The following is a 22,638-nucleotide window of genomic DNA, read 5'->3' as shown; positions in this document are numbered from 1 at the left end:
GTGGTGGGGTGCCCCTTCCGTAGCCAATTGTGAATTTTTGCTGCTTCTATCCCATCTGCCACAGCTTAGGAGAAAATGGCCCGGGCCTCCTCCGGACACGGAGGCAGCACCTGCGCAACTGTATCCCAGATGGTAGGGGAGTGCAGACCCAACAGACTAGCGGTGTACACAGATGGCAGTGCCAAGCTGGAGGAAGAGAACAAGTGGATGGGGTCACCCCGAACCGGCGGGCAATCGTTCGTTCCACAGGAGCCCCTGTGCTGGGCTAGGACCAAGTGCCCAAAAGGATGTCTGTGAGGGCTTCACTAAAGGGCAAGAGGGGTTCAGAGGAAGTTGCTGCCGGTTGAAGCACCTCCGTCAGGAGATTAGTCCTGACTACCACTGTAGGGGGCTCCAGGGCTAAGGCCTCGGGTCCCCTATAAACCACCACTGCATAGGACGCCCCCTCCTCAGAGGCCACAGTAGGGGGAGAAAGCATGCCAAGGTCTGGAGAGGTGTCCAGACCACTGGCGTCACCAAATTCCTCTCTCCAGTCCGGTTCTTCCCGCTGGTCTGCCAAAGAGTCCAGCGACCCCTCCCAGTCCTCATCACCACCCTCAGGGCCATAGGGAACACCTGGGATAAACAAGGGAACAAAAGTACCATCCAGTGCCGGATTCCGGCACTGGATGGTACAGAGTTCAGAGTCTACCTTGGGGATGGGGAACACGTCGGGCATGGCCAGGGGGAGACTTCGTCGGGATTGGCGCCAGGGAAGGTCGACTAGCAACAATCTGGATCCACGGGCCCCTTCAGAGACGCCGGCATCAAAGGCCCGCCCAGGGCCCCCGAACCAACTACGTGGGGCCCAAAGGCGCACCAGCAGAGTCTGGCTGCCCAAATATATGATGGAGGGCTACTTCGAACATACAAAGCTGGGCAGGGGTCACCTCGGCTCCCGGAAACAGGGGGAGGTGCGGAGTCATTCCTGAGTTAGGCGCCGGATATGGAGCCTTAGAGCAACGACACTCCAGATCCCGTGTTGCGTCAGTCAACCAACGAGGAGAAGTCAAAGAGCGGCGGTGCTTCTTCACCTGCTTGGGCTTCGACTCACCCGAAGAGTGCGAAGACTTGGATGAGGTGTAGTGGCTCTGCGATTGGTAGAGACCTTCCCATTGAGCAGGAGTGGCGCGGAGCAGACTGCCAGCCCTCCAAAAGCATTCGGGACCAATCCCGCATAGACTTCAGATCCATGGCCAAACAGTCGGAGCACGACTTTGGGTCGTGGTGTTGTAAATCAACGGCGATTGGGTTAAGCATTAGCAGAAGACATGTTGTATTTGGCCATTGTCGTAGCAATTGAACCGACTCCATTTTGTATTAGTGGCGGCCATTTTGTATGCCATACATTGCCATGTGCTCGCCACGAGTTTTATCCTACCTCCTTGTTAACTGCACTTGGAATCTGCCCAGCAACAGGCTATAATTAGCATCCTTTGTGTGTTAGCGCATGCCCAGTAGAGTCCACATCTGTTAGTGATTAGTATCAGATAGGAATGTGCTTTGGGGGTCTCAAGAACCGTTAACTCCACCCATGTATCGATTGTGTTCTGAAATGTCCTTATATGGTCATAAATCATGCTCCGTGTTTGTACCGCCTTCTTTTGAGCCCCCTCTTTGTGTATAAAAGGGGCCTTATGCTTTAGTTCGGTGTGCTACTCTATGCAATACTGAAGGGTGTTGTGTGGTCTGTAGTACCACCTTTAAAGGTTTAATAAACTATGCTTTTGTATTTTCCAGTTCCTGTGCCAACTTCTTCCTATGGTCCAAGGACTGTGCAGAGAAGGGCGAACCCCTTGCCCTGGTAGGCCTTGCTGAGGCTTGCTTACTTCAATTGGCGCCCGACACGTGGGGCTCATCGGCGACTCAGATGTCCGAAGGAGTAGTCGTGACAAAGGATTGGAATGTCGCCGCGGTCGTGATCACTGCCAGAAGAGACCAGAGTCTTGCCATCCAAGGCGTGGTTCCTCTCTTTCCGATCTGACCATCAGGTGGTGCCGGTCCTCGACAGATCTCTTCTGTTGGCTTGCGTGCAGTGGCCGTTTGGTCGAATTTAGAACTTGGCAGTTGGAATCTGGACGCCCTGTGATTGGTAAGAACTGTTGTACGGTACTTGCTGTGGGTTTTGGAAGCCTGGGATTGGCAAGGCAGTTTTAGGATATGCTTGCTGTGGCAATTTTGGATTGGTATGACTAGTCGATGTGTATGTGTAAGTGGAATATATGTGTTGCAACACATATAGGCTGGTAATGAGGAGATTTTTCTCTAAAAAAAATTGCGACTGATTTGAACGGCACATCGTATTAAAGATACCTTAAGTGCTACTTTGATTATAATACAGCATATTTTGCACTATTTTTGGCATGCCTGCTCTTAGCGCACTTCGTAGGATGTGCTGCTTTTGTGGAAATAACAGGTTAAAACTTGAGGAATCGCAACCGGCTCCACCAGAAGGGACGCCTAATCGAGAGATGCATATTAAATATAGTCTTTCTTCTATACAGTACAGCACATTGTGGCGGAAATACACTCGTCAGGATCCTGAGTTACGTTGGCCAATGTATGGTTCATTTGATATGCGAAAGATTTAGTATGTGGAACAGTGTATGTTTGAGTGGAAATCTAGACAAGATATGTTTGAATGTGTACGAATGTGGGTGAAAGAAGTACGTGAGCGTGAGAAACTTGAGCAGGCGCGGATTGAGAAAGAGCAACGGAAGAATGTGCATGAAAAAGCGCAAGAATTAAGGAAGAAAGAAGTGAAAGAATTGGAAGACAGACAGGAGAAGGAGCGCAGATCACAGATATCTGCCCAATATGCTGTTCAGCAACCTCTTTATCCTGTCATTAATAAATCACAAGATTATTTCTCATTGCAAGATCGTACTCAGCCTCCGTATGCCGTTCCGTCCGCTCCATCTGACGAAGATGACGATTCCAGGGCAGATCGAACAAAAACAGATGCTCGCTCTATTCTGTCGGTCGAACGTGCGGCAGAACTTAGAAAGACTGCTCGTCAATCACTTTGTGATTCTGTTACTGTTTCTAACATCTTAGATAGTTTACAGGGGTGGCAGGACAGAGCGATTATATTTTACCGAGCATTTTGCTGAAGAAGTTGTTGACATGTTTCGGAAAGACTCTGGTGTTTTAGAACCTGATGATGTAGCAGCCGATTGTAAGCAAATACGTAATGGGCTTTTTACTCTCCCCCAGGTGGCTGATACGATAAGACGGTTGTTCAAACTACGAACTGAGGCGCTTCGTATGCGAGAGGAGAAACAGAAAACAGATGCAGATGCACGGACGGATTCGCTCGGCGGGAAACAATCATCTATCTGTGGAACAGATAAGACCGCAATAGTGCATGCAAAACCTATGCGAGAGGCTGCGCCTTTATATGTTCCTCCTAAGGGAGCGGGTAGAAGTGATAAGTCTTCTGTAGATGCTAATGGTTATTTTATTTATAATTGGGTGTACACTCCCTGGAATAGGGCAGATGTCATGGCACTTAAAGCTGCATTCAAAGGATGTGGCGTCCACTCGCCCCAACCAGTTGCATTGCTAACTGGAGCCATCTTGGCGGCCATATATTGCACTTTTTCCACCATAATTTCCTTAGGTTTCAACATTTTCACCTTTTTGCACTTCCTATTTAGTTCTGTCTTTATGCTTGAATCCACACTCCGAGTAATATGCTTTTTTCCATGTTTCTTATGTTCGCGCTGTGCCTCTCCTGACCTCTTGCAAGAAGGGAGAGGAAGATGGACGGTTTTAACAAGTGCACAGCAGTGACCTCTGAAGAAGGGGGCTCGTCGCCCGAAATGTATTAGGATTTTTTAATAAATACACTGCCTTGGACGAATTCTGCATTTGTCATGTTCTTGCATGGTGGAAAAAGTGCAATATATGGCCGCCAAGATGGCTCCAGTTAGCAGTGCAACTGGTTGGGGCGAGTGGACGCCACATCCTTTGAAGTCGTTGATTACCACGGCGCCATTTGGGCAGGGCGCCTTTCCAGCTTGCACGCATTCTTTGAGGAACAAGGGACAAGCTGGACTAAATGTGAAGACAAGGAGTGCATCCCATCTGCATAATTAATTACTTAAAGCTGCATTGCCTGACCCGTGGAAAAATCCAGTCGCTTTCTATGAGGAAGTTGAGGGAGCCATAAATTCTTGTACCAGGATGTTCGCTGATATTTATTTATTCTTCAGGCTAATGTTGCCGCCTGATATGTGGCGATCTGTGCGTAAAGTTGATGATCGCGCAGCGTATGGGGTATTATGGAAGGAGATAGAGGCGGAAGACGAGAATAGGGAACCAGCGAAAAAGCCATGTCAGTTGATTTTAGACCTCCCTGTTGCAATACTAACTAAGCTAAAAACTATTATTCCCCCTAAAAAGATTGAATGGACTATTTTAGCATTGTGTAAGAAAAAGACAGATGAATCGGTTTCAGATTTCTTTACGCGTTTCGAGGAAGCACTTCATGATTATAGTGGCCAGTCGCTAACGGACGATACGGGCCGACATTTGTTTGTAGATAAATACGTTACAAATCTATTACCAGGAGTGGCTAGCCGTTTAAAAGCTAGTGAAAGCTCTTGGACCACCTCGTCTCCGGCTTCTCTCCTGACGATGGCTCAATATTACGAGCTTCAGGAACTAGAAGCGAAGGGTAGTGAGGATAAAAAGTCTAAGGAATTAAAAACAAAGGTTATGTTATCGCAGGTTTATGGCCCACCTCCTAGAGGTAATGATAGAGGCGAACAAGGATTTTATGGTTCTTTCTACACTCGTTCGAATCTGGCTGTTGATCAATGCGCGTATTGTAGGAAATTTGGCCACTGGGCAGATGAGTGTCCATTGTTGCGCTCACAACGCTATGCCCGTGGTGCTGGGACCAATGAGAAATCACGCGGGATATTCAGGTCCTAGGGGCAACACGAACGATCGCGCTAGGTTTGATTCTAATGTACGGGTACAAAATGGGTTCAATACTCGACAGGCGCAACCAATACCAGATGTCTGATTATGCGCATCCTGATTTACACGATTCTGCTTATGCATAGGATAGCATAGGATGGGGTAAGGAATCAGTTGAAGTTCCAGTAGATCAGAGGGGTCCTTATGTTACAGCACATGTTTTGGGTTCTACTGATCAGTTTCTGGTTGATACAGGAGCTACTCGCTGCGCTCTGTCTAAACAAATGCTTCTGAGGGCTCCCCTGTCTGGCTTAACAATCACATCGATAGGGTTCGATGGAACACCTTCCCTTAGCCCATTGTCACAACCACTTGCATTTCATGTTGATATATTTGCTGCACCATGCCAGTTTTTGCTCTCCCCAAATACACCAGATAATATTGTGGGCCTTGATATGCTCAAGTATTTCAGAGCCACAATAAGATGTTCCCCTGAAGGAGTACATGTGATTTTGAATGACAACTACCCTGTAATGGAAAGAGCTTGTCTTGGTAAAGAAGATACTGCATTAGCCTCCCTACCTGACACTTTGTGGGCTACTTCAGATACTGATGTGGGACAGATGGTTATTCCACCGGTGCAAATTAGTGTAAAGGAGGGAGCTGTGTTACCACGTTTGCCTCAATATAGAATTTCACAGGAGGGTCAGGAAGCACTCACACGAATTGTACAAGATATTACTGAAGTTGGGGTTGTTGAAGAAGTTCCATTTAATGTCTGTAACAGTCAGATTCTCCCAATTCTGAAGAAAGACACTGACACTCGGATCTATCGATTCATAATAGACTTACAAGAAGTGAATAAGATAGTGGTGCCACAATACCCAGTGGTTTCTGACATCACAACACTTCTTACTTTATTTCCACCTACTGCAACCCCGTTCTTCGTTATAGACTTGAAGAACGCTTTCTTTTCGATCCCTATTCATCCTGATAGTCGATATCTGTTCGGTTTCACTTTGAATAATCGATCGTATAAATTTTGTAGAGTTCCTCAAGGCTATACTGAGAGCCCCAGTATTTACAGCCAAGCATTAAAGAGACAACTTGACTTTTGTTCTGCCCGAAAGTGTGGCACTCATACAATATGTCTATGATATCTTGTTGGCAGCCAATACCCCTGAACAATGTGAAAAATGCACTTTGTCCTTGCTTTCTTTCCTTGCTTCACATCATCACAAAGTATCGAAAAAGAAACTGCAGTATTGTAGAACAAAGGTAACCTACTTAGGTCACCTTTTGTTTAAGGAGGGATGTGCACTCACATCAGATCGCATTCAGGCAATTTTAGACACACCAGTACCTTCTACACAGAAAGACGTTTGAGCATTTCTAGGTCTTACTTCCTTTTGTAGGCAATGGATATTAGGATTTTCATACATTGTTAAGCCTTTGTTAGCCCTTTTGACAAAAGACACTCCAATACCCCTTCCATGGACAGATGAATGTGAGAATGCTTCGACAGTTACGACAAGCCCTTTGTTCAGCACCAGAATTAGGTACTCCAGATTACACGAAGCCCTTTACATTGTATGTACACGAGAGAGATGGATGTGCAGTCAGTTTTGGTGCAGACACATGGCAATAAGCAACGTCCTTGTGCATATTTTTCCAGCAGTGCTTGATCCTGTTGCTCGAGCGTTGCCTGGATGTTTTCGCTCGGTTGCAGCAACAGCTGTGTCAATACGCCAGAGTGAAGGGATAGTTTTATCACATAAGCTGTTGGTGCTGGTACCCTATGCTGTTGATGCCCTTTTGAATCAAACAAAGACACAGCATTTAACTAGCACTCGTCTAATAGGATATGCGTTAACGCTGTTAGCCCCTCATATTACATTGGAGATGTGCAACACTAAATCCAGGCACGCTATTGCCATTTCCGGTGACTCAGCCTGAGGCACAAGAAACACATGATTGTATTTTCCTGACTGAGGAACAGACAAAGGGTTGTATTGATTTGCAAGATACGCCCCTTCCAGATGTAGATGGAGAACTTTGGGTTGACGGGTCTTGTCTGAAGTTACCGGATGGTACAACTTCAGCCGCATATGCTATTACTACGCTTCACACGATAGTGGAGACAGCTCGCATACCACAGAAGTCATCTCAAGCAGCAGAACTAATAGCTTTGACACGGGCATGTGAGCTTAGTACAGGTTTGCGTGTGAACATTTATACAGATAGCCGCTATGCTTTTGGAGTGGCGCATGATTTTGGCCTGCTCTGGAAGGAAAGAGGTTTTCTGACATCACACGGGATGCAAATAATGCACGGAGAACTAGTGCATAATCTTTTGACTGCATTAACATATCCAAAGAAAATAGCTATAGTGAAATGTAGTGCGCACAAGAAAGTAACTGATAAGGTGGGACAAGGAAATGCTTTTGTAGATCGAGTGGCACGTGAGACTGCGATGCAGCCTGACACTACTTCCATGTATGTAGTGAGGTCACAAGCTGAGCGGTGGCATCATGCTAGGAAAGAATTATTAGAAATACAGAGGACCGCTTCTGATAAAGAACGGGAGCAATGGTCTAAGGATGGAGAGTTGGATGATGAAGGTTGTTGGCGAAACAAACAGATGGATAAATGGAAGTTGCCTATAGCTTTTGTACAACCTATGGTTCAGATGGCACATGGGCTAGCACATGTTGGAGCTTCAGCAATAGTGAAATTGCTTACGCAAGTTTGGGAGCATTCAGAAATTGCAAGCACAACTAAGAGAGTAGTACAGTCCTGCATGATTTGCTTGCAATTCAATCCTGGAAAAGGGACACGAACTCCAGCAGAAGCGTTTTCTACACCAACTGCACCTTTTGAAGTTTTGCAGATGGATTATATTCAGCTTAAACTGCAATAATCTTAAGTATGTCTTGGTGGTGGTATGTGCCTTCAGTAAATGGATTGAGGCGTACCCTACAAAGGACCATACTGCAATTACTACGGCAAAGGTGCTTTTGAAGTAATTTTTTCCTCGTTATGGTGTTTGTAGACTTTTGTGGAGTGATAACGGACCTCATTTTATCGGGAACGTTGTCAGTTTGCACTTTGCTCATTACGGATAATTATGGAGGAATTTTGAATAATTATGTTAAAAAAATTACACTCACCCTTACTTAAGATGCATTTGCCTAAATAATGGTCTTTTTCGACACAGTCTGCATATAGCATTTCTCTGGAAGACATTCATCCCATTCCTTTTGTCAACTAGTCACAGGCTTCAATGTGTCCGGTTTCATTGAAGCAATCTGTACTTCTTTGTAAAGAGCACAACATTTCACTACAAGCACAGGGCGAGTTGCAAAATCCTACAAACATACAATTACTGTAGAAGACAACATTTAATGCTGCCCTACATGACAAACAGTTAATGTCATACTTTGTAGCCATCCAAAAGCAAAGCCACTTGTTTCTTCTCTATTAGGGATGCTTGGTAAAATAAAAACAATTGGATAGCTACCTCAGACTAGCTTTGGTTAGTTTGACATTGTCGGTGTTCATGGCAAGAGCTTTCCACTGTGCAGTTTTGGCCATTTCATCGGATATATTGACGATGGACGGGTCAAGGCTAAAGAATACAAAGATGTTTTTGGTTAGTAAAGAATACCTGCATTCTTGTCAACAACTGTCACGTATGTTAGTTCCCAGACAGGCATTATCCCAAACCGAAATGATAGAAAAAAAGAAATTATTCATCACTTATAGGACATAAACACACACAAATCGAAATATGTAAATTTTTCATGCTTAGCCCGTGGTCTCTACGATTTTATTTGTTAGGTCTAGCCTAGAGACAGCTTTAGCAGCCACTTATTTAAAAAGATACATAAAATATTATAATACATATGCCTAGAGGGACTTTGTCAACCCACCTTCAGTCAATATTCAGCTGAATTGTTATTCACATGTTGGATCTACCCACAGAGTATACAGCCTATTTTAACCTTCTAATGGTGACTTAGTAACAGTACATTGCGTTAAGTTAGTACTGGTTATTAAGAGTGTTCAGAAAAGGCAAACACTGCAGTGTAAGGCATTATATAAAACATTTTTGGATACACTATACTAAGAGTCTTTCTTGGGGAAACCAGTTAGTAGATTTGCTTTCCTAGAGAGCTCCCATCTGTAGTCCAAAGTATCTGTGGTTATGCTGATATAAGACAAAGGGAGAAACAACATTGCTGACTAATTCCTAGTACCAACTCAAACATATAGTGGACGTTTCTGGAGATACACATTCAGAGCAACTGCGGATTGGACCGCAACTACTATGAGCAATGTGTCATCCATATCGCTCAGGTAAACTAAAGGAGGTTCGTCCTTGCAGGAGGCGTTAGACATAAGGTACTTTGATCAAACATTTCCTGGTAAAAGAGCAAGAGAAAAGTTGCTATGAGCTTGTTGCAGAGCCTTTTCTTTGAAGTCTAGCTTGAGTAAGGTATTTGTGAGCCCTCTACAATCGTACTCTCATCAGATGGAGCATAAGTCTAGCAAAGCTGCAAGTGTCTCAACCTCCACGATTTTATGTACACATGATTACATCATACGTGACATACAGTACTACGTGTCATTTCGGCAGGGAAAGTTCATTCTACTTTAGAATGAAGAACCTTAAAGATTTATGGGAATATAAAATTAGCCAGTTGATGCAAAGTCATCATAATTCTACTAATGGTAGAACAAGAAATGTTCACATGAAACTTTCAGTAATATTTTGGGATTTGAGACACCTCGCACAACCCCGTTAAAACAGGGCATGTCTTAAGTTCCATGTTTGTTGATAGATTACACTATGGTGGTCCTTCCAGGCATGGATTAGATCTTTGAGTACATCACAAGATTTAACAACAACACCTTCTGAACAAATAATTGACTTTTCTTCTGTACCCGTCTACCTGGTGGAAACTAACAGCAGATTTCTCACCTTGGAATATCCCCCACCCCCCTATGCTGACAGGAGGCCCACGCTGAATAAATACCACACCACCTCTGCGTGCGGATGTCAGTTTCTTGACTTTTCCCTTTCCAGTACCTTCCAGAGCCTGGAGGTAGCATAGCAGTGAAGCACAAGTTACTACTTGTGTAACGATATATCTGTAAGAGACATTAGTTGCAGATACATTCCTTACCTTAGAATATTCCCCAGGCGTCAGGCTGGATCGGAAGATTTTACTTAGCAATACCCCTGCGCGTCAGTAGGTGGCGTTGTGCGGCTCCGGGTCCATCACCGGCATTGTGAGCGCCGAGATGACGTCACAGAGACTACTTAGGCGCTACCCATGCACGCTGATGTCCGTTCTGTTCACTACTTTCCGCGCCAAAACGCAGAGCCATGCAAGATACTGACCAGTCGTGCATAAAACTAGGGCCCTAAAAGGGATGACCTTAACCCTAGCAACCAGTTCGCAGAACGCGGAGGATGAGGCGGTAAGGAATCTATCACTAATGTCTCTTACAGATATATCGTTACACAAGTAGTAACTTGTGCATCTTAAAGAGGCACGTTAGTGATAGATTCCTTACCTTAGAATAGATACCCCAGCAATACCAACCCCAGTGGTGGGTCTGCGAACAAGTTTACACCAGAAAGTCACGGAGCACCGAACGGCCAAAGAAGCCGTCTCTCCGGACCAGACTGTCAAGGCAGTAGTATTTTGTAAACGTGTGCAGCGAGGCCCACTTAGCTGCCAGACAAATGTCCTGTAAGGGAACGCCACGTCACAAGGCAGTAGTGGCTGCAGTTGCCCTGAAACCAGAAACCGGTCCTAGGATGCTTGATTCTGGTCCATGGAAGACATGGCTTGGCAGTTTGGCTGGACTGTTCCCCTGAGGCACAGGGTCAAGACTGATTTGCATATGGCCATGTCTGAACTGCGGTGGCGTGGTGAGCAAAACAGCAATGGATTAAACCCAGGTCTGCGACTGGGGTGAATGTTTTGCCAATGTACAACATTCCGTCCATCATACTGTGTGTTTTGCTGTTTGCCCTATGTGGGAAGGGTATGTCCAGACGTGGGTCCTGTGCTCACTACGCCACTGGAGTCAAGCTATCCTGGCTGATAGCCAGGAACCGGTCCTAGGATGCTTGATTCCGGTCCAGGGAAGACATGGCTTGGCAGTTCGGGCTGGACTGTTCCCCTGAGGCACAGGGTCAAGACTGATTTGCATATGGCCATGTCTGAACTGCGGTGGCGTGGTGAGCAAAACAGCAATGGATTAAACCCAGGTCTGCGACCGGGGTGAATGTTTTGCCAATGTGCAACATTCCGTCCATCATCTTGTGTGTTTTGCCCTGGTCGAATGGGCACGCAGCCCCACAGGAGGCACCATCTTGGCCAAGGAGTAACATGCTTTGATGCACAGAACGACCCACCGGGAGATGGTCCGTTTGTGCACAGCCCAACCTTTTTTGGCGCCCACGTAGCCAACAAAAAGCTGATCATCCACCATGAACTGCTGTGTACGCTACAGATAGAATGCGAGTGCAAATTTGGGGTCCAGACGGCGGAGCCTCACCTCTTACCTCGAAGGATGCGGAAAGAAGGTGGGCAAAGTGATGGTCTGCCTGATGTGGAAGGGCGCGACAACCTTTGGCAGAAACGATAGACGGGTCCTTAAAACCACCTTGTCCGGACGAACAGAAAGGAAAGGAGGTTTTGAAGAAAGGGCCTGGTGCTCACTCACTCACTCTTCTGGCAGAGGTGATAGCAACCAGGAAAGCGGTCTTAAGAGTGAGAAGACGCAAAGGACAGTTATGAAGGGGCTCAAAGGGAGCGCACATCTGAAAAGTTCAAGACAAGATTTAAGTCCTACTGAGGCATTATGAAGGGTACGGGTGGAAACGTATGCGTAATGCCTTTAAGAAAACATTGAACAACCGGGGACTTAAAGAGAGAAGGCTGATCTGGAAGACGCAGAAAGGCAGAGACGGACAAAAGCACAAGTTACTTACCTTCGGTAATGATATATCTGTAAGAAACAGTAGTTAGTATTAGATTCCTTACCTTAGAATACCCCCAAGCGTCAGACTGGATCCGGAAACTTTTGCGTAGCAGTACCCTTGCGCGTCGGTAGGCGTCGTCTGCGGCTCCGCATCAGTCGTCGGCACCGGGATGACGTCGCCAGAGTACTTGGACGCCGCCCTCGCGCGCCGACGTCAGTTCTTATACATTAATTTTCCGCGCCAGAAACGCAAAGCCATGATAAAAACCAACACTGGTGCCATGAAACTAGGGCCCTTAAAGGGGATGACCGTAACCCTAGAACCGCAGAACGGGGAAGATAGGTGGGGCGGTAAGGAATCTAATACTAACTACTTTTTCTTACAGATATATCTTTACCGAAGGTAAGTAACTTGTGCATGTGAAAGAAACAGGTTAGTATTAGATTCCTTACCTTAGAATAGATACCCCAGCAATACCAACCCCGGTGGTGGGTCTGCGAACCAATGATCACACCAGAAATTCCTGGAGAACGGAACTCCCAAAGAAGCCATCTCTCCGGACTTGGCTGTCCGGGCAGTAGTGTCTTGCTAACGTGTGCAACGAGGCCCACGTAGCTGCCTGACAGATGTCCTGCAAGGGGACTCCCTGACCCAGGGCAGTAGTAGCCGCCGTGGCCCGAGTGGAATGAGCACAAAGCCCCACAGGAGGCTCCTTTCGACCCAAAGAGTAACAAGCCTTGATGCACAAGACAACCCATCGAGAAATGGTTAGTTTGTGCACCGCCCGTCCCTTCATAGCGCCCACGTAACCAACAAAGAGTTGGTCACCCACCCGGAACTGGCGTGTGCGATCCAGATAGAAGGAGAGCGCAATTTTGGGTCCAGACTGTGTAACCTCTCTTCCTCTTTCGAGGGATGCGGAGGTGGAAAGAAGGTGGGCAAAGTGATGGACTGCCCGATGTGGAAGGCTGTGACTACCTTGGGCAGGAAAGAGGGTCGCGTCTGCAACACAACTTTGTCCGGATGGACTGAAAGGAAAGGAGGCTTAGAAGAAAGGGCCTGGAGCTCACTCTCTCCCGGCAGAGGTGATGGCAACCAGGAAAGCAGTCTTCAGAGTAAGGAGGCGAAGAGGACAGTTATGAAGTGGCTCAAAGGGTGCGCACATCAGAAAAGTTACAAGGTTCAAGTCCCACTTAGGCATCACAAAAGGAACTGGAGGAAACATATGAGTGATGCCCTTCAAACACCTATTTACAACTGGGGACTTAAAGAGGGCTGATCAGGGAGCCTTAAGAAGGCGGAAATTTCAGAAAGGTAGCCCTTTAGAGTGCCCAGAGCAGAGCCCTGCTGGGCAAGAGAAAGAAGAAAGAGGAGAACGCCACAAATTTGTTCCACCTGCAGGCGTATACCGATTTTGTGGAGGGACGCCTGGCTGCCAGAATGACATTACAGACTTCGGGAGGCAAGTCAAATAGCCTCAACTGCAGCTGCTCAATCTCCACGCATGTAAGTGGAGACTGGACAGGTTTGGGTGGAGGACCGTCCCCTGCTGCTGCGACAGAAGGTCCTCCCGAAGGGGCAGACGAATCGGGGGATCGACAGACATGCAGAGTAGCTAGGGATACCAGAACCTCCGTGCCCAGTCCGGAGCAACACGGATGACTTGGGCCCGGTCACGCCTGATCTTCAGCACTCTTGGCAGAAGTGGTATAGGCGGAAAGGCGTACACAAGACCGCAACTCCACTCGCGACAAAAAGCGTTTCCGAGCGAGTGCCGCCTTGGAAATTCCAACGCGCAGAACTGACGACATTGCGCGTGCTCTTCTGTGGCAAATAAATCTAACCAAGGCTCTCCCCACTGCTGAAAGAGGCGTTGCGCCACGTCAGAGTTCAGACGCCATTCGTAATCCATCATGCACAGACAGCTGAGTTTATCCGCCCTGGCGTTCAGGGAACCTGCCAGGTGTTGAACTACCAGGGTCATGCTTGATGTTCCAGCCACTGCCGGAGGCGTAGAGCCTCCTGGCAAAGGGTCCACGACCCCACCCCGCCCTGTTTGTTGCAGTACCACATGGCGGTGGTGTTGTCCCTGAACACCTGCACTACACTCCCCCGGACAGAGGGGAGGAATGCCTTCAGTGCATGCCAGATCGCCCGCAGCTCCAGAAGGTTGATGTGGAGCCGGGACTCCGGCGGAGACCAGAGGCCTCTGATCTCCGCCTCTACCATTTGGCCGCCCCAGCCCTGGAGGGACGCGTCCGTCACAACTACGTGCTCCGGTTGGGGTAGGGAGAGGGATCTGCCACTGACCCAATCTCGGTCCGTGAGCCACCACTGCAACTGTCTTGCAGTGCCCTCCGAGATCAAGACATGGTCAGACAAGTTGCCCTGATGCTGGGCCCACTGAAACTTCAGGTCCCACTGCAGAGCCCGCATCCGCCACCTGGCGTGATGCACCAAAAGGATGCAGGAGGCCATCAGCCCCAGGAGCCCCAGCGTCAACCTGACCGAAACTCGGGATAACGGCTGAAAGATGGGAATCAGAGCCTAAATATCCTGAACCCGCTGTTTGGGAGGATAAACCCAAAACTGCGCCGAGTCTAGAACCGCTCGGATGAAGTGGAGCTTTCGAGAGGGACACAGGCGTGACTTCGGCACATTGATGGAGAACCCCAGCAGGTGCAGGAGGTCAGCCGTAGTCTGGAGGTGGCTGACAACGGTCTGGAGCGAGCCCGCCTTCAACAACCCGTTGTCGAGGTAGGGGAAGACAAACTCCTAACCTGCGCAGATGAGCTGCGACCACCGCCATCACTTTCGTGAACACCCGTGGGGCGCTGGTAAGGCCGAAGGGGAGCACGGTAAACTGAAAGTGCTCGTGGCCTACCGTGAACCGCAGGTAGCGCCGGCAGGACGGGGATGTGGAAATAAGCGTCCTGCAAGTCCAACGCTACCATCCAGTCTCCCGGGTCCAGAGCAGCTAAGACCTGAGCCAGTGTCAGCATCTTGAACTTCTCCTTCCGGAGGAAGCGGTTAACGTTCCGCAAGACCAAGATAGGGCGTAGGCCCCCTTTGCCCTTCTTGGGAACCAGAAAGTAATGGGAGTAACAACCACACCCTACTTGTATGTAGGCATACTTATATAGCGCGTCTGTCACCCAAAGGGCATCCTGGCGCTTCTGGCCCAGGAACGCGCTCAATGCCCCCCTTGGCCAAGAGGGCCGTAACTTCCTCTTGCAGAAGACTCAAGTGATCCCCCGACACCCAGTGGTACTGTGGTGGCATGGCTGGAGGGGTCGCCTCAAAGGGGAGGGAGTAGCCCCTTCGGACGATTTGTAGCCCCTTCGGACGATTTGCAGCACCCACCTGTCTGATGAGATGTGCCAGTGGAGGAGGTGATGCCGAACCCTGCCCTCCAATGGCGTCACGTGGGCCTGAAAGTATGGACAAGGAGGGCTTTGAAGGGGAATGCTGGGGGGGTGGATGTGGACTGGCCTCGCCGTTGTCCCCGGGTACCGCCACGGCGGTTACCATGTCCGCCACCGCGCTGGATGTTAGTCTTCGGCCCGTGGCTGGCAGGACGTGTGGGGGCGCCCCTTCCTTGGGCACGAAAGGAGCGAAAGGCAGGAGGTTGCTGGCGCGGGGCAGACCGGCCAAAGGAGTTGGCCGTAGCTCTGGAGTCCTTAAAGCGCTCAAGCGCACTGTCTGCCTTGTCGCCAAAAATGAGAAGGCTATCAAACGGCATGTCCATAAGGGTGTTTTGGACATCAGCCGAAAATTTGGCGGACCTCAGCCAGGCGTGGCGACGAATCGCCATTGTCGTTGCCATCGCGCTACCTAGCGAGTCTGTTGCATCCAGTCCACATCGGATGGAGTACCGTGCCGCATCTCGACCATCCGCAAGGGCTTGAGCGAGTTTAGTTCAGGCCTCCTCCGGACATTGTGGCAGCACGTCCGCGACCGTGTGCCACAAAGAGTGGGTATAACGGCCCAAGAGGCACGCGGTGTTAACGGACCGCAACCCCAAACTCAGGGAGGAGAACATCTTTTTGCCATACTGTACGTACCTCTTGAATTCCCGATCGGGGGGAGCCGTCGGGAATGCGGTCTGGGAGTTGGAGGCCTGCATGACCAGACTCTCGGGGGTGGGGTGGGTGAACAGGAAGCAATGGTCGCCCGGCGCCGAGCGGTGGCGCCTGCCCCACTTTCCTATCTACAGGGGGACCTGCAGTGGACCTGGACCAGGTGTCCAAAAGAACGCCAGATAAGGCCTCATTAAACTGCAACAGAGGCTCCGAAGAGCTTACTTGCGGTTTAAGGACCTCAGTGAGGAATTTAGTCCTCACGGCCGCGACGGGGAGTTTAAGGGATAAGGCCTTGGCCGACTGCGTCAACACCACACTATAGGCAGCCCCCTCCTGCGAAGCCACGGTAGGAGGGGAGACAAAACCAGTGTCTGGCGAGGTGGCCAGACCACTGGCGTCCCCTAGCTCACCTGCCCAGTCCTGATAAGGCTGGCACTCATGTGCCAGAGGGTCCTCAGACCCCTCCAAATCCGCCTCGCCACCCATCTACTGGTACTCCGGGTCAAATGATGGGGCCGGGTCATAGAAGTAGAAATCTCCCAATGGCGTCGAGAGCGGCGTCAAGCAACGCCGCCCCGGCGCCGGACCCAGATCGAGGGGAGTACCGGGGACAACGTCAGGGCCGGCGAGGTCGACCAGCGATGACCCGGATCCGGAACCGGATCCGGTGGGGCCCTGCGGCGTCCGGACCGAAGCACCCGGCTCGCTTGGGCTCCCAGTCCGGGCCGCGGAACCAGACGGAGGAGTGAGTGACCTCATGGCCGCGAGGAACGCCACTATCTCCTCCGGTGTCGCGTGCTGCCCAGGGACCGGCGGGTATGGAGCAGGCTGCGACTCCGGCGGAGCCGCGTGGGCTATGTCGCCCGAGTGTCGGGGGGAGTCGGAAGAGCGATGTCACCTCTTCGACTTCTTGTGCCTCTTACCTGACGACTTGGAGCTCGAGGAGTGGTGACGATTCTCCGAGCAGTGATGACTATGGCCCCGCGACCGGTCCCTCGACCTCCTTCCGGACCGGGACCTCGAATGGTGCGGGCCGACTGCCGGAGCTCGAGGCGCTTGTGGGACTGCTCCCGCCTAGCCTTCGACTTCAAGGCCCAGCAGTCGGGGCACGACTTGTCATCGTGGTCGGGCCCCAGGCAATGAAGACACCGGCGATGGGGGTGGGTAACCGACATCAGTCGGTTGCAGTCGACGCAGGGTTTAAACCCGGGCATCCCTACTGGCACCATCGGAGTCGTTCGACTTCGAAAAACGATAAAAAATGATCCAAAAAGTTTAGTCAAAAAGTGACTAAGGGTACCACTGTTTCCGGATCGGCGCTTGCTGGCGCGGAAAAAATAGGAACTGATGTCAGCGCGCGAGGGCGGCGTCTAAGTACTCCGGCGATGTCATCCCGGCACCCACGACACCAACGGACTCTGAGCCGCAGACAACGCCTACCGATGCTACTCAAAAGTTTCCGGATCCAGTCCGACGCCTGGGGGTATTCTAAGGTAAGGAATCTAATACTAAATTGGTTTCTTTCAGATGATAACCTTTGATAGTGCCCAGAGCAGAGCCCTGCTGGGCCAAAGAGATAAGGAACAGAAGAACCTCAGAGGGGATCCACAGCCTTCGCTGCGCACCATGCCACTAGTCTGTTCCATCTGCAGGCGTATACTGTTTTGGTGGAGGGACGCCTGGCTGCCAAAATGACATCCCAGACTTCGGGAGGAAGATCTAAAGGTGTGAACTGTCGCCGCTCAATCTCCATGCATGGAGGTGGAGGCTGGACAGGTTCTGGTGAAGGACCGTCCCCTGCTGCTGCGATAGAAGATCCTCGCAAAGAGGCAGAGGGATCGGGGGACCGATGCTCATACTGATACCATACTCTTCGAGCCCAGTCCGGAGCCACAAGAATGACTTGGGCCCGTTGCGCCTGATCTTCAGCACTCAGGGCAGAAGTGGTATAGACGGAAAGGCATACAACAGACCGCAACTCCACTCACGGCAAAAACGTCTACGAGCGAGTGCCGCCTTGGAAACTCCAATGCACAGAACTGATGACATTGCGCGTTCTCTTCGGTGATGAATAGATCTAACCAAGGCTATCCCCACTACAGACAGATCTTGCGCCACGTCCGAGTGCAGACACCATTCGTGGTCCACCATGCACCGGCGGCTAAGTTCGTCCGCCATGGCATTTAGAGAACCCGCCAGGTGTTAAACCTCCAAGGTAATGCCTTGATGTTACAGCCAAGTCCAGAGGCAGAGAGTCTCCTGACATAGGGTCCACAACCCCACCCCGCCCTCTTTGTTGCAATACCACATGGCGGTGGTGTGGTCCGTGAACACCTGCACTACACTTCCCCGGACAGAGGGAAGGAATCCCTTCAGTGCAAGTCGGATCGCCCGCAGCTCCAGAAGGTTGATATGGAGCCGGGACTCCTCCGGCGACCAGAGGGCTCTGATCTCTGCCTCTCCCATGTGGCCTCCCCATCCTAGGAGGGAAGCATCCGTCACCACTGTGTGCTCCGTTTGGGGAAGGGAGAGGGTCCTGCAACTGACTCAATCGCGATTCATGAGCCACCACTGCAACAGTCGTGCAGGGCCCTCCAAGATCCGGAAGCGATTGGACAGGTTAACCTGATGCTGTGCCTACTGGAACTTCAGGTCCCACTGCAGAGCCCGCATATTGCATCTGGCATGTGTCACCAGCAGGATTCAGGAGGCCATCAGGCCCAGAAGCCGGAGGGTCAGCCTGACAGAAACCCAGGATAGAGACTGAAAGAGCGGAATCATAGCCTGAATATCCTCTACTCGGTGCATGGGAGGATAGACCCGAAACAGCATCGAATCCAGAATCGATCCAATAAAGGGGAGCATCTGAGAGGGACTCCGGTGCGACTTCGGCACATTGATGGAGAACCCCAGCAAATGTCGGCCGTAGTCTGGAGGTGGGTGAGGACTGCCTGGGGTGAGTCCACCTTTAACATCCAGTCGTCGAGGTAGGGGAAGACTGACACCCCTAACCTGCGCAGATGAGCAGCGACCACCGCTATCACTTTCGTGAACACCCGAGGGGCACTGGTAAGGCCTAAGGTGAGCACGCAAACTAAAAATGCTACTGGCCTACCGCGAACCACAGGTAGCGCCGGCAGGACGGGGATGTGAAAATATGCGTCCGGCAAGTCCAACGCCACCATCCAGTACCCAGGGTCTAAGGCAGCCAGGACCTGAGCCAGAGTCAACATCTTGAGCTTCTCCTTCCGGAGGAAGTAATTGACGTCACGGAGGTCCAAGATGGGGCACAGGCCCCCCCCTTTGTCCTTCTTGGGGACCAGAAAGTAGGAATAACTACCACTCCATACTTCCTGACCGGGAACGCGCTCTATGGCCTCCTTGTCCAAGACTTCCTGACGGAGAAGAGTCAATTGATCCCCCGACATGCAGTGGTACCGAGGTGGCATGGCCGGAGGATAGGACAGAAAGGGGAGTGAGTAACCTTGGCTTATTTGCAACACCCACTTGTCTGATGTAATGGTGCGCCAGTGGTGGAGGTGGTGGCGGATCCTGCCACCCTCCAGTGTGGGGTGCTCCCTGAAGCTCGGATTAGGAAGGCTAAGAGGCGGAAGCAGTGGGGGTGGAAGTGGACTGACCTGCGCGCTGGTTACCAGACCGGCCCCTGCAGAATCCACCAGCTGCGCTGCGGCTGGTTCTGCCCAGGCTTGCTGGAAGAGCATGCCTGGGTGCCCCTGTCCTGGCCACAAAAGTAACAAAACCCAGGCATGGCAGGGGTCCTTTTGGAAAGGCCCAAAGACTTGGCTGTGGCCAGAGAGTCTTTAAGGCGCTCCAGGGCATTGTCTGCCTTATCGTCAAAGAGGCGGGAGCAATCAAAGGGCATGTCCATGAGCGAGCTCTGTACATCGGGCAAGAACCCAGTACAACGTAACCAGGCATGGCGCCGCAACGCCACTGTCGTGGAAATCGCCCTGCCCACCGAATCAGTTGTGTCCAAACCACACCTGATGGCAAACTTCACCGCATCCTTGCCCGCCGCAATCGCCTGGGAAAGGACAGCCTGGACTTCCTCAGAACACTGAGGCAAGACCTCAGCTACCAAATCCCATACTGCGTGGGAGTAACAGCCCAATAAGCAGGCGTATTAACGGACCGCAACCCCAAGCTGGCCGAGGAGAACAACCTCTTACCAAACTGGTCCAGCCTTTTAGAGTCCTTATCCGGCGGAGCCGTGGGAAAGGCACTCTGCGACGTCGAGGCCTGAATAAACAGGCTCTCGTTGGATGCCGATGTCTGTCTGCTGAGCCAGTCTGCTTCTACATTGTCCTTTCCTGGTAGATGTATGGCTAGCAGGTCTATCTTTAGTGGGATGGCCCATCTCCAAATCTCCTGCGCTAGTTTCGAAAGTGGGGCTGATTGTGATGTTATACTCTTCCACTCCCTGAAGAAGTGTTTGTCTTCCTCCCACTGGTCTTACATGTACGGAGGTGTCTAGTTCATGTAACGCCTGTCCGATGTGTTTGTGCTCCACCCTGGGAGTTTTTGCTCGGGTGGGCAGATGGAGTTTTATTAAGTCACTTAGAGGCGGGCTGCTATCCCACCCTCCTATTATGTCCACGTCCATTCCCTCTTCCGCCAAAGGACTGGCCTCTTGGTTGGTACTGCCAGGACTGTTTTTGCTGCCCCTGCTGTGTCTGGGTGTCTGCTTGGTGGGCTTGTTGGAACACCTGGTGTGATGTACCTGGCTGGTTTCCTCCCCTCCAGTTAGGACTTCGTGACGGGTTGCCCCTTTTAGTACCTCTGAACTTTAATGCCCCCATGGATCTTGCAGTCTCGGTATCCTTCTTCAGTTGGCTGAGTTTCTCGTCAACTGGGGCCCCGAACAGCGTTTCTCCGTTGAACGGTGTATTGAGGGTGCTGTGCTGCACTTTTGGCTTGAAGCCCGAAATTCTGAGCCAGGCGTGTCTTCTCTCCGTGATGCCCATCATCATAAGCCTGCTGGAGGCGTCTGCTCCATCCAGGGCAATCTTGAGGCAAGAATTGGCTACATTCTTCCCCTCTTCGACAAGGTTTACAGCTCTTTGCTTGAATTCCTGTGGCATGTTCTTTACTAACTCGCCCAGCTCTTCCAGGATCGGATATTGGTGCCTGTTGAGCAGAGCATTGGAATTCGCCTTGTGGCAGTGCATTGCGGCATTCCTTTCAATTCTTCTCCCCACCAGGTCCATCCTCTTGCTTTCTTTGTCTGGAGGTGACCCAGAAGTGGTAGGCACATTGGCCCTCTTTCTTGCCGTGGCTGCGATGATGCCTGAATGTAGGGTGGGTCCTTGGAGGAATGTTTATACTTTTTCTCCGACCTGGGAGTGACGGCTTTGCATGTAGCTGGTTCTTTGAAAGCCTATTTTCCCTGTGCCATGACACTGTCGAGCATGGGCAGGAACTGGCTCCTTGTTTGTCTAGGGAGCAGTGTCTCAAGAAGGAAGTCTGCTTTCTGCTTTTCTTAGTCGAGTTTTACTTTGAAAACTGCAGCTGCATTCCTGATGACTGTTGTAGACCCCGATGTCATCTGGCGGCGAGGGTCTCTAGGGGTACGTGTCGACGGCTTCCTCTGGGCTCTCGGTGTCGACGTCCTGCCAATCTATATCCTGAGTCTGAGGATGCAGACCCGAGGAGTGTCCTGCGGTCGTCGTCTCCTTCCTCCTCGTAGTAGGAGGCCTCCTCCTCTTCTTGGTCCTCTAAGGTCTCGACATCCACCGACTGTCCTTCAACGTCGTAGTCCTCCTCCTCCTCAGTTTCCTCGACCACCTGTAGCCTAGGTTTCGTCAGGATTGTGTATTCTTTCATCCTGGCGTCAAAATCTTTCTTCCGCTGCAGGATGTTTTCCATCTCGGCCTCGAGGCGTTATTTCTTTTTTCTCCATTTCGGCCGCGTGGTCTGCGTCGAATGGATCGGCCGCTCTTTTCGGCGCCGAGCCAACTTTAGTCGTCGAAGTTTTCGGTGCCGAATTGGCTCTCGGGTCCTTCGGTGGCACTGAAGTGCCCTTCAGGTCCTTTTTCCCTCGGCGTCGTACGCTCCTTCTCGGGGGCGATTTTCGACATCTTTTGCTGTTCTCCAGCTCTCGGCGCCTGGGAGTCCTTCTCAGAGGACCCGCTGTGCCTTGGTATAGCCGCAGACGCCGAAGTTTTTGGCGTTGGCGCTATCGAGGTTTTGCCCTCAATTTTTCGAGACTCTGGGTCTCTTGGTGCCCTAGGGGCCGTAGAGTCTCCTATCTTTAGAGTCTTCGTAATATCGGTCTCTACGACCGTGTAGCCGTCGTGTTCGGCGGCGGCGTTGTCCTCCTCGTCTGATGATAGCCCCAGGTCTCGAAGGGACGGTGGCTGTCCCTTGCCCTGCATGGTGGCGTTGGCTATCCTCTGTCTCTTTCTCAGTCGAAGAGTCTTCGACGTGAAGGCGGAGCAGGCGTTGCAGTCCTCGCTCTTGTGGTCGACCGGTAGGCAAAGGTTGCAGACCGGGTGCTGGTCCTTCTGTGCGAACTTGTGGTAGCAGTTACGGCAGAATTTGAAAGGAGTGTTGTCCATCTCATGC

General features: G+C 50.8%; 1 protein-coding gene across 4 annotated transcripts in view; it reads right to left on the bottom strand.

The window, feature by feature from the left end:
* Positions 1–22,638, bottom strand: part of SLC4A7 (solute carrier family 4 member 7) — a 422,082-nt gene that overhangs the window by 13,791 nt on the left and 385,653 nt on the right. For all 4 annotated transcript variants that reach the window (XM_086942128.1, XM_086942129.1, XM_086942126.1 and 1 more), the window contains one exon: positions 8,489–8,596. In XM_086942128.1, the coding sequence (XP_086798254.1) occupies positions 8,489–8,596 (108 nt within the window). The remainder of the gene's footprint in view (positions 1–8,488; positions 8,597–22,638) is intronic.

The sequence above is a fragment of the Lissotriton vulgaris genome, chromosome 10 (genome assembly GCF_964263255.1).
Source record: "Lissotriton vulgaris chromosome 10, aLisVul1.2, whole genome shotgun sequence".
Classification (NCBI taxonomy): domain Eukaryota; kingdom Metazoa; phylum Chordata; class Amphibia; order Caudata; family Salamandridae; genus Lissotriton; species Lissotriton vulgaris.
Note: the sequence above shows the minus strand (reverse complement) of the source record. Positions and strands in the feature narration are given on the sequence as shown.